Below are 12,191 nucleotides of genomic sequence, written 5' to 3' on the forward strand. Positions count from 1 at the left end.
CTCAATTCACAGACAGGGGAGCCACAGCCCAGTGCCAGCAGGGACCTCGGTGACCGGTGCTCAGAGAAAGGGCCAGATCCCAGTCACAGTGAGCGTTATTGCCATTATTTTGGAAAACTCCAGTCTTTAGAAGCCTTAACACCAAAGGTCATCCCTGGCCCCACCTTAGCTGGCACTGAGCTGCCCTATTTATTTATTTATTTATTTATTTTTGGGTTTTGGGTCACACCCGGCAGTGCTCAAGGGTTATTCCTGGCTCCACGCTCAGAAATCGCTCCCAGCAGGCTCAGGGGACCACATGGGATGCCGGAATTCGAACCACCGTCCTTCAGCGTCTAAGGCAAATGCCCTACTGCTTCACTATCTCTTTGGCCCCATGAGCTGCCCTAAAGTTGCCTGAGTCATGGGAAAAGACACTGTGAGGGCTGTGGTAATGGGGACCTGGTGCAGCCCTGATCCCAACCCGAGCCCCCATGCTCTGACCTCAGACCCCTGCCTTGGCCTAGCCCCCTGACCTTGCCCTGACCCTTAGGGTCCCCTTTCTTCTGTAATCTGTTGTGGGATTGGGGCAGTTTGAGCCCCTCTGGACCATGGTGAGTCCTGGGTTTAATGTCACACTGTCCCCTAATCAGTGGGTTTGCCTGGTGGAGTCCAAGGTTCCTCATGGTTCCAGACCAGCCCCCAGTATGGTGCTCAGATGGTGCTTAGGCCTGCGAAGGGACACAACACCCCATCTTGACTGAAGGCAGGAAACACCAACATCCTTCTGGCAAGATTCCACCTTCCTGCTTCTATGAGCTTGGAGTTCAATGTTAACCCCGAACATTAAAATAACAAGAATTGTTATTTTTCGAGGATCCAGTTGTAAATGGGTGAAAATAGAGCTCCTCCCAGCCACCCTCAGGGCCTGCGGACTGCATGGGCTGTGTGTGTGTGTGTGTGTGTGTGTGTGTGTGTGTGTGTGTGTGTGTGTGTGTGTGTGTGTGCCTGCTGCTGCCTGATCTCTCAACCCTCTGCCCCCGGGATCACTCTAACTGCTGTTAGAGACCCACAGTGCCCAAGGCCCAGCTATGCAGTGCCACAGGGCCAATACACACACATACTGCTTTGTGCAGTGGGTAGAGTTGGGGGGGGGGGGTCAGAAACTCTTAAACAGAGATGATATAGAACACAGGTTTTCTATGGCTGTTGATTGTTGTGTGTCCTCCACCATCCTCTGCCCCACCACCTCATTCTCTGTCTGGCAAAGAGACGGTGGTCAGTACAGGGCCAGAATAAAGTCAAGGTATACAGAAGAGAAAACCCTGTCCACAGTTTCAGCAGGCCACCGCAGTTAGTAGGAGGTACCCAGAGGCAGTGAGTCTGGGCTACACAACATGACATGGAGGCATCTGGGGTGGCCTGTCCAGCTTTGTGACCCTGGTAACTGAACATTCAACCCAGGTGCTCGTGGCTTTAAGCTAGTCCAGCCTCAGCTTTCCAAACTGACATGCTCAGAGATTTATGCTTCTGTCCTGTCCCTCCAACTGCCTGCAAATGTCCCAGCTCCATTGGATTCACTACACCCAAAGCTCTGGGCTTGGTTCTGGCATAGTGTTGGAGTACAAGCTCAGCTGGGTCTGACACAGGATAGTGTCCCCATCTCAGGGCTGCTGTGTGGGGTTTTGCCGGCTCCTGATGGGGGTTTCCACAACAAAGGCAAGAAAAGAACAGCATAAACCCTAGTTAAAAAGGTCCCAATATGCACTGTCAGTGACAGACATGCCACCATCTGGGAACCATAAGTGAGTGGGCCAGACCCACTGCACTGGTCTTCCAGAACATCCCAAGTTGCTTCTTCAGGAACTTATTGTGCACATCATTTTCTGCCTGGTAGTTCTGATCCTATGTCACTCAATCGGTTGTTCCCTTTCATTAAATTATTTTACACACAAAATAAAAACAGCTGGTAAAGAACAACTGGTTTCAGAGATTTTTATGTTTGGTTGGTTTGGGATGGATTTGGGGATTAGATTCTGGAGGGCATCTTTGAGACTGAGAAGTGCCATTTTCACATCCTGGTCAGTGTCCCAGGGGGAAGAGAAGGAACAGGACAAGGGGAGGGTCCTTCTGCCCTGTGGCCCCAAGAAACTGAGTGTCAGTGGGATCCTCTGTGACTCAGAATTGCCATGTTCGAATACAGGTGAGTGCCCCAAGAAGAGTGTGGCTATTTTGCATCATTCAGCCATACCACACACACAAGAAACACCTCCACACTGCCAAGGTAGGTAACAAGTAAAAAAAAAAAAAACAAAACAAAACAAAAAAAAAACAAAAAAAAAAACAAAGAACCCCATCACACTTAGTAAGGAAGAGAGTAGCCCTGAAGACCCAGCTAGAGATTCTGGGCAGTGGAATCAAAGCAAACAGACAGACAGACAGACAGACACACACACACACACACACACACACAACCTAGAGAACAGGCCTCCAGACTCAACCAACACACATACACACACACAACCTAGAGAACATGCCTCCAGACTCAACCAACACACACACACACACACACACACACACACACACACACACACAAACACACACACTAGAGAACAGGCCTCCAGACTCAACCAAAGATTCCAGAAGCCCAGGAAAGGTATCTGGCAAGGTCTGTGTGTATGAAAATGTAAGGAACTCTAGAATGAGAGTAGCTGGCTAGTCCTCCGACCCCTTGCTGAGGGTCACGTCACAGTCTCTCGAAAGCCTAGATTGGCAGAGAAATTGGCCCCAATGAAAGTGAGCGCAGGCAGGAGGGAACCAGGAGAGCCTCAAAATATGAGAGAGGAGCAGCTGAGAGGCTATGAAAACAAAATGGGTTCACTCCATCCCATACACCCCCCCCTCCAACCCAAGGCGCCACGAGGAAGTAAAAGAAGCCACACCCAATAGATAATTTATTTATTTTTTATTGAAATTGAATACTTCATATTACAGTAAATTTGATTGGAAAAAATGAGCAAAGAAAATCAATTTTTAAAAATACACTCATGTTGAAAATCGAATATGTCAAACCGAGTGCCCACCCAGGATTCTAGAGCCAGGGTTTGCGTCTCGGCCGAGGAAATACCACTCGAGTCTATGTACAAGTCTATATGTGAGAAAAGTCATTCATTACACACTTCTAAGGAAGGAACCACAGCCGGTTGGGCAGGATAAGCAGACGAGCCCCCCAATATACGGCTACGCTAGCCGCCCACTTGACCCCCTACATAGGGCATGAGGACAGAGCCCGGTTGCTGGTGGCCCCCCTGCAGCCACAGCGTCTGTAAAAGCCACACGCTGTGCAAATTAAGGCTTCTTATAGGTCACACGGTTGATAAACACTTCTTACAAAAATAAGCACAGTAAAAGGTGGCATCCTGAGAAGCGGAGAGATGAGAAGCCACATCCCAGAGTCGTTTCCTCTGATCTGGTCTCAGCTCCACCCTCAAGACACACACACCAGATTAAAACTTCAAGAATAATAAAACAAAAGAACAACAACCAAAAATAAACAAAAAAAAAAGTCAATCTTTGGGTGGATCATATGAATTCACCGACTGGTGAAAGAAAATACTGATACATGTGCTCTGTACACGTAGGATCAAAGACATCATGCAAAAGTTGCAGCCGTTTACTGACTAAAGGCGAAGAACAGCCCTCTCCCAGCCCCTTGACCTCCACAAAGCCTGAGCATTTGGGGTGGGTGGGGGGAGGGAAATGTGAGGCGGGAGACCAGGCGTGTGCAGGCGCCACACGCCGAGTGCTCCCAGTCAAAGTCAAAGAAAGCAAATAAAAGAGAAAAGAGACAGAGCCAAATACTCTGCCTTTGAGGCTACATGATTGCCCGGGTCCGAACTTCATTATGCTCGTCGGAAACCATCCTGGCAAACCCCCTCCCTCTCCTGACCACGCCGAACCGGTACCTTCCTACTGCTGCCGGCAGGAAGAGTCTGGTGTGTGGGTGTGGGTGTGTGTGTTGTGTGTGTGTGTGTGCACATATGTGTGTGTTTCCTTTGTCTGCAGACCTGAGTAATTGACAAAGTCCATTAGCAGGAGGGGCAAGGGTTCTGGGATGTCAAGGCCAAATGGCCGCAAAGGAGCCAGAGCAGCCGACAAAGGTGGTGGCAAGCAGCCTTACTACTGTGCCTGCTGGACAGGCATGGGCTTGGGGTTGGGACAGGACAATGCCTCACCCCAAAAAAGCCCAGGGCTGGCCCTATCAGCACAGACCCTTCCCCCTTTCTCCCCTCCCTGCGCAAAAACTCTTCCCTTTGGAGACGGTTTTTGTTAAAGGCAAAACTGATGGTGGGCGCGTCAACGCGGTGAAAAGTCTCAGTATTTGGTTGGAGGTGCCATGGCTGGGAGGTCAGGTGGGGTGCGGTGGGGGCAGCGCGAGGGCTTAGATGTGCAGGAGATCCTCATCGCTATCGTCATGGAAGGCAGCAGCTGGGTGCGCAGTGCGGGGCCGGGCCCGGTGCACCTTCTCAGCTGGCACCAGGCCCATGCGTGGGGGGGGCCCGGCCTCAGCGCCAGCCGCGGGCCCACGCACAGAAGGCACCGTATGCACCTTCACCTCAGGGATGGCCAGCACCTCATCCTCACTGTCAGGGTCTTCGCTGCGCAGGGAGGACAACGCCTCTGCCGTCACAGACTTGGCGGTGACATGGCCATTCTCCGGGCCATCCTTGGTGGGTCGCGGGGTGGTCACCTGGATCTCTTCCATCAGCCATTCCGTCTCGTTCTCATCCATCTCCTCTTCCTTATTCACCTGCACAGACCAAAGTGGACCCCGTGTGGGAGACCCCCTGCGCCATCCTCCTTCCACAGACAACACCCAAACCCTGCATCAGCCTCACACTTGCAGGCCAACCCCACCCTTATCCCCCCCAAAAAACATCCTGCCACCCAGCTACACCAGCCATACTGTGGGCGCCCAGACCTGGTTCTAGAAACTGGCCAGCATACACATTTGCCCCAAGAGGGGTGATGCTGGTGGCATCCTGGGGCAGGCAGAGATGGGTGGGGAGCCCAGGAGAGGCAGCCCAGCCCACACTCTCCTCTTATCTGGGGGTTTAACCAGAAGGGAAGTTTCCAGAATGCTAAGGCACCAGGTCTGCACCTGCCAGCCCACTATGCAAAAGTAGAAGCAACTGAAATCACAAATGCTTCAAGGAGAGGTGGAACAAACCAGGTGGGGGATAGGAAGGCAGTTCAAAATCCAAACAGACAAACAAACAAACAAAAATACCGGGAGGGGTTAAAAAAAATAATTAAACCCAACCACTCCCAAACAAAAGGCGCAACAGGAGGAGGAGAAGGGCCCCTCTGTGTGCGCAACCGTGCTCCCGATGGCGTCTTCTGTCCCAAGGCCCAGTGACACCCAATAGCAACAGCTCCCTACCTGGGGGATGGGAGGCGGCCACCCCGAAGCGTCGGCGCCGAGCTTTACCTTGGAGTATTTGTAGGACACAGGGGCGCTTCTCCTGCAGCAGGCCGCCAACTTGCTGATGACAGTCTCCCTGCAGGGGAGGCCCGTCACAGGTGGCCGAACGGGGCGCCCACCCCATGCAGATCCCCAGGCAGCCATGGCCAGGAAGGTCTGGCTACCATGGGCTGGCAGGGGGCGTAAGCAAGCCGATGCACCCTGACATTCCATACTAACCATTCCCCCTACTCACCGTGGGTCCATAAAGGGGCCAGGTGATATGTGTGGACATGGGTCGGGGTGAGGGTCCTTGTACCTCCCTCCTCCCTCGCACACACTCCCTAATATCCTCACGTACCCATAGCCAGATGTGGAAGATGAGGGGACAGTGAGTTCCTCACTGTCTCATAGGACATGGACTTCACCAAAGTGACAAAGGGACCAGACACAGGAAGGGATTAGCCCTTCCAGCTAGCAGGAAACAAGGGTCTGGGCCAGGCACACTAGTAGGTGCTGACTAAAGACACGCTTCTACAAATGGGTGGACACAACTTAATTACTTCTGTCCTTCTGGGGTCACACCCAGAGCATAACTGGGTGAGATGGGTGAACCTGGGCTTTGCATGGGGGTGTGAGTGCAGGGACCCTGTGGTGTGGGCTCTGTGTGGGGAAGGGGGAGACACCCTACAGTGGTACCAGCTATGGCCTCCAAACCCAGAGCAAAGCACAGTAGCACACCAAGGCAGGGCAGGGCGGGGGAGGGGAGTGCAGGGGAGGGCAAGGAAGTGCAGGGCAAGGAATGCTAGAAAACATGAGCCGCCCTCACCGTCTTTCCTTCTTGTAGAGCAGGAGCCCCAGCAGGCATGCAGTGAGCGCCACCAACAGCAGGCTGAGCACTGCCCCCACTGCCTGGCTACGCTCCGACAGCCCGTGGTGCTCCAGCTCGTCCTCTTCCTCCTCAGCCTCACTGCCATCCAGGCCCTCCCTGGAAGGAAGCAGGGTCTCAGTCCTCCTTCAGGATCAGCCCCAAGCACGACCGGAAGTTCCCAAGGCACATGTCCCCCACCCCCACCCCCCAATAAACAGCCTAAGATGGCAGGTTGGAAAGAGGAGACAAATTATATATACTTAAAACTAATTAATTAATTTTTTAAACTTTAATGATTGATTGATTGGTTTTGGACCACACCCAGTGGCGCTCAGGGATTACTTCTGGCTCTGCAATCAGAAATCGCCCCTGGCAGACTGGGGGACCATATGGGATGCTGAAAATCGAACTGGATCCCTCCCTGGTCAGCCGCATGCAAAACAAACACCCTACCGCTATGCTATCTCTTTGGAACCTTACGATCATTTTAAAGGAAATGAATTTTTAAATTTAAAAATTTAATTTTGAAAAATTACATTCCCTTAATAGAAATTTTTTTTTTTATTTTGGTTTTTGGGTCACACCTGGCAGTACTCAGGTCAGGGGTTATTCCTGGCTCTGCACTCAGAAATTGTTCCTGCAGGCTTGGGGGACTATAGGAGATGCCAGGAATTGAACTGGAATCTTTCTAGGATTGGCTGCATGCAAGGGGAAATGCCCTACTGCTGTGCTATCACTCTGGCCCCAAAACTTCCTTGGATATCACATTTTGAGACTTGAAACAGTAATGTACATGGAACATTGAAAATATAAACTTCAGGGGCCGGCGAGGTGGCGCTAGAGGTAAGGTGTCTGCCTCACAAGCGCTAGCCAAGGATCAGGACCGCGGTTCGATCCCCCGGCGTCCCATATGGTCCCCCCAAGCCAGGGGCGATTTCTGAGCGCTTAGCCAGGAGTAACCCCTGAGCATCAAACGGGTGTGACCCGAAAAACCAAAAAAAAAAAAAAAGAAAATATAAACTTCTGAGAACTCTTCTAGCAGCAAAAATTAGAATAAAGAAAACTGTCAAAACACAGACACAACCCTTACTGGTTTCATTCATAATATCAAGCAGCCAACTAATCCCCCCGCAGAAATTAGCCCACTTCCAGCAATAAAAGGATTCAAATATATCTAAAGGACATCATCAGTTGGGAATAAACCAGTACCTTCATAAGTCAACCCTGGCGGACAGTGGGAACAGAGTGGAAATGGCCATTTGGCAACTAGAGTCAGGAAAAAAAGAGTTTTCAACTACTCCCTGTTTTCTGTTTTCTTCCCATTTTCTCTCTGTCCCAAAGCCTTTCTCTAAGTCACAGTGGTCCTCAAACTATGCCCCGCAGGCCACATATTGTATTTGTATCTGTTTTGTTTCTTCATTGCAAAATAAGATATATGCAGTGTGCATAAGAATTTGTTCATAAGTTTTGTTTTTACTATAGTCAGACCCTCCAATGGTCTGAGGGACAGTGAACTGGCCCCCTGTTTAAAAAGTTTGAGGACCCCTGCAAGAGGACCAGGTTCCCAGAGAAGATCACAAAAAACAAGGTCCTGATGGTTTTCCATTTTTAATCTGAAAACAGACCTGCTACACATTTTTAATCTGAAAACAGACCTGACACTGCAGGCAAGCCTGGTAGGAACCACCCTAGACTTCCTGACCTGTAAGGGAGAGGGGACACAGAAGGCCCAGTTCCCACCTCCAGGTATGAGGAGAGAGGGAGCTTCGTCAGGAGATATAAGGCTGAAAGAACCAAGAGTCCCAAGCTGGCTAGCCTGCTTACCTCTTCCCCTCTGATTCCTGCCCTGTTTTCTGGACACACCAACAAAACTGCCCCACAGAACACAGAGTAAAGGGACAGAGCTGAAAGATGGGGTGTGGTGCCTGCTGGGGCACTCCCAGACAGGGCAGTGAGAACCAAAGGGTTTCCCAGCATGGGACAGGAAGGTGGGCAGGCCTGATGCCGAGTCACTGTTGTCTGCATGCTGGTCCACATGGCTAGACATGGCACCTTCTTTTTAGGAGCAGGTTCATAGCCAAGAGTAAGGAGCTGCTGAGTCCCCCACCCCAGCCCCCAGCACATCTCTCCCAACTGGCCAAATTTCGCTGCATGGCCGCACTAGCTGCTTCGGAGTCCCAGGAAGACTATTTCCACCACGAAACACAGATGAGGGAAGACACACTTGTAAGGAACTGAGAGGGGTGCCATCCCAGGTGCTACTCACCCCAGAGGGCACACAGCAGAGGTGTACCACGAGAAGAGGTACTGGCAGTCAGCAGTCTCGTGGCTGAACTCAGGGGTCCCCTCCTGCACCATGGGGTCACAGTGGAAGAAGATGGTGGACGAGACGACCTTTGTCCGGTCCTTCCCACACTTGGAATTGGAGGTAAACACGGCATCAAGATCACCATCTGGGGAAGAAAGGACACACAGCTTCGCTCAGGCCATCTGTCAGTCACCCAGAGTCTCCAGAAGCCAGACAGATCCACTACCAATTTCATCCCTGACACCTGGCATTCGCTGCAAGGCAGCCAAACCATGTAGGGGCTGCCCTAGCTCAGAGGGACAGAATGAAGCTGCCCCAGACCTCAGCTGGTAACATGACTGGGAAGGACAGAAATTGAACTGGTTCGGCCCATCTTGAACTATCTTGTCTGCAGCTGACCATGCAAGCAGCTAATCAACTGATGAACCAATCAACAAACCACCGACCTATGAACCAACCAATCAGTCAACTTGATTAGTCAATCAACAAACCACCAACCAACCAATCATCTAATCAACTGATTAGCCAATCAACAAACCACAACTAGTTAACCAGTGAACCAAACAATCAACCAACCAACCACTGGCCAATGAACCATCAATGGATCAACTAAGGGATCAAAAGACCATCAACTGGACCATCGACTGAAGGACCAGCCCAGCCTGTGTAATGACAGCCAATGATACCCTCACTCGAGGTGCTGGAGAGCTTCTGGCTGTTGTCACTCTGCTGTGGCTTGGCCTGTTGTATGTCCTGTTGTGTAGCTTTTACCCAACCCCCCTTCTTTCACTACACCCTGACATCTCCACCCTGTCCCTCTCTCTGCAGCTTCTGAGCTCCATGCAGGAAGGTGTCCATGTGGGCAGGACAGATGGGAGCCCCCAAATCTGTAGCAGGCCACAGGGTGAGGAAGTTCACATGGGCATGAAGTGGAGAGAAGCGTTTCTGTCCTCACATGTGCCAGCTATGGCAAGAGCTGTTAATGGATTCATGCACCCCTGTGTGAGCCCTCACACACACACACACACACACACACACACAACACTCAGGAATCCCCACAGGAAACAGGAAAAGCACCTTAGAAGGGAAACCTGTTTCATAGAGCTGGTGAACAAAAAAATAGATGGGACCAAGAGTGACTTCATGGGGCCAAAGTGATAGCATAGCAAGGAGGGCATTTGCCTTGCATGCAGCTGATCCCCAAGATCCCACATGGTCCCCCAAGCCTACCAAGAGTGGTTCCTGAGTGCAAAGCTAAAAGTAACACCTGAATGTGCCAGGTGTGACCTCAAAACAAAACAACAACCAAAAAAAACCCAAAAGGGACTTCACAAACCAGAGGAAAGCCTGCTCACTGCGCACATTCAACACACACACACACACACACACACACACACACAAATGCACACACACTATTGCTCATACAGGCCAGACACTCAGACACGTGCGCACACACATGCAAGTTCATAAAACTCAAACACACATTTACAAACTTGCTAATACTAGCCCAGACATGCACATTCATATACATACTTGCTCACACCTGCAGTCCAGACACACCAGTGTCCAGTACATGCACTCAGACACACACCCACGCATGCTCAGAAATGTGTGCCACACTGGCATACTCACACACTCACCCACACATGCCCACATCAACACACACACCTCCTAGCCCAGACACTTGCCCCTCCCACTTGACAAGTACCTGGGCTTGTCCACAGAGGGGCCCCAGGGATGGATGAAGTGGGTATGACACTGGGCACCATTGCTACACTGAGGCTGTTGTTCTGCATCAAGTCTGCAACCTAAAGTCTGACAAGCCCCACGTCAAACAGAGGAGCAATAAGAGAGGCCTGGGGGTTTTGGGGATGCTGATCTCAAGCCTGGATCTGGCCCGCCCAAGACTCTTCCAGACAGTAGTGACAGTACAGGGTCCATGGCCAGCAGCCGACCAGGCGCTGACCAAGGTGACCGTAAGTGGGACTTGGCTGAGCTGACACAGCTCATGTGCAAACTCAAACTGTCCATGGGGCCTTTGGAGTTCCAGGGTACTTTTTGTGAAGAGTCAAACAGTGAAGACAGTTTACAACTATCTTTACAACACAAGGGGGGGGTCACCCTCTAGAACCTTCTCTGGTCACGTGGAAACCTTCAAGGTGCCTTCAGTGTAAAGGTGGCACTGGCACACCCAGTTTCCAGGGCACAAGCCAGCCCTGGCCACAAGATGAGGCTTTTTCTCTGCTGGCAGCACAAATCTCAAAGGACCATGACAAAGCAAAGCCCCAGGAAGTGCTGGTACCGAGGCTACGCCCAGAAGTGCTCAGTGCTACACCTGGCTTAGGGCTCTTCATGATCCAGTGTTCAGGGCTGCTAATGGCTCAATACTTGGGCTGTCCTGACTTAGAGCTTGGGGGACCAGGTCCCGCATGCAAACCTCCAGCTCAGTCCCTGTGTGTTTCCTGCCAACAGGATCTGTGCCCCCTGCTCCACCCACTATGTCTGTGACCCGGGGCATAACTCCCCTTCCTCAGTCAGCCCCAGACTGGGCATTGGGACATCACCTTGGAGGTAGTACTTGGTGTTGGCAGGGATGCCCACTTTCCTGCTGAAGCGCTCCTCGCCCAGTTTCAGCTGGCACACATTGGCGCCGGTGCAGTCGGGGTGGGAGGAATTCTGGATGGTGGACAGCTGGATCTCATAGCGGTACTGGTCTCCATTGGGACGGATGTCTCCAGACGCGCTGAAGAGCCTAGAGGGTGGGCAAGGCTCAACCCTTTTAAAATATCCTCTGGGCCCCTGGACCCCCAAAACTGCCCTAGAGGGTGGGCAAGGCTCAACCCTTTATCCCAAATACCCTCTGGCCCCTGAAACCCCAAAACTGCACAGGATTGCTGTTGAGAAACAGGTCCTTTTCTCCCCAGGAGGGTCAGAAGCCTGGGCTGCCTGGTGCCAAGGGGCCCAGCTCAACAGAAAGAGGGAGGGTGGTTGGGGGATAGGCACCAGGCTGGTTCTATGTAGAGGTGGAGGGTGGGTTTCATCTATGTAGGGGTCCCACTCACTTGAAGTAGATGTCTGTGAGGCTCAGCTCCTTGCCCGTGGTCGGGTGGGTCAGGGTTCCATTAATTACAGTCACCTCTTGGGGTTTCACGGCGCAGGCAGCTCGAGAGTCCCAGCTGAAGTGGTAAGTGCAGCTTTCGGGATCAAACCTGCAGGGGTGGGAGAAGGTGGGTCGCTCAGCATCAGCGGCCATGACCTCTTCACCCCAAACTTGCCTCTGCCTCCCATCAGGTCCAAGGGCCAAGGATGGGATCCCACAGGACGGATGGCCAGCAGACCCAGACACCCTAATGTCTCTGCAGGTCAGCACTCCCAGGCCCCAACTCTCACCTCTTGAAGGCTGGCCTGCCCACGGTCCCCGCACAGCCCAGCTCAATGACAGTGGCCGCTGTCCTATTGTCACCACATGAGTGGCCCCGAGAGTATGTCAGCATGAGCCTGTCATCTGCAATGCACGGAGGACAGGGTCTATGTCATGGGCATGAACCCGTCTCCCCTCCCACATGGGA

The 12,191-nt window shown here is 52.0% G+C and overlaps 1 protein-coding gene across 1 annotated transcript in view; it reads right to left on the bottom strand.

Annotated features, from left to right (window-relative positions):
* Positions 1–2,929: 2,929 nt before the first annotated feature.
* Positions 2,930–12,191, bottom strand: part of IGF2R (insulin like growth factor 2 receptor) — a 78,386-nt gene continuing 69,124 nt past the window's right edge. The window contains exons 42-48 of the mRNA XM_049765311.1: positions 12,013–12,127; positions 11,685–11,831; positions 11,187–11,374; positions 8,581–8,767; positions 6,273–6,431; positions 5,471–5,540; positions 2,930–4,789 (exon numbers count right to left, since the gene is read on the bottom strand). Coding sequence (XP_049621268.1) covers positions 4,421–4,789; positions 5,471–5,540; positions 6,273–6,431; positions 8,581–8,767; positions 11,187–11,374; positions 11,685–11,831; positions 12,013–12,127 — 1,235 coding nt within the window. The 3' untranslated portion in view covers positions 2,930–4,420. The remainder of the gene's footprint in view (positions 4,790–5,470; positions 5,541–6,272; positions 6,432–8,580; positions 8,768–11,186; positions 11,375–11,684; positions 11,832–12,012; positions 12,128–12,191) is intronic.

The sequence above is a fragment of the Suncus etruscus genome, chromosome 18 (assembly GCF_024139225.1).
Source record: "Suncus etruscus isolate mSunEtr1 chromosome 18, mSunEtr1.pri.cur, whole genome shotgun sequence".
Taxonomy (NCBI): domain Eukaryota; kingdom Metazoa; phylum Chordata; class Mammalia; order Eulipotyphla; family Soricidae; genus Suncus; species Suncus etruscus.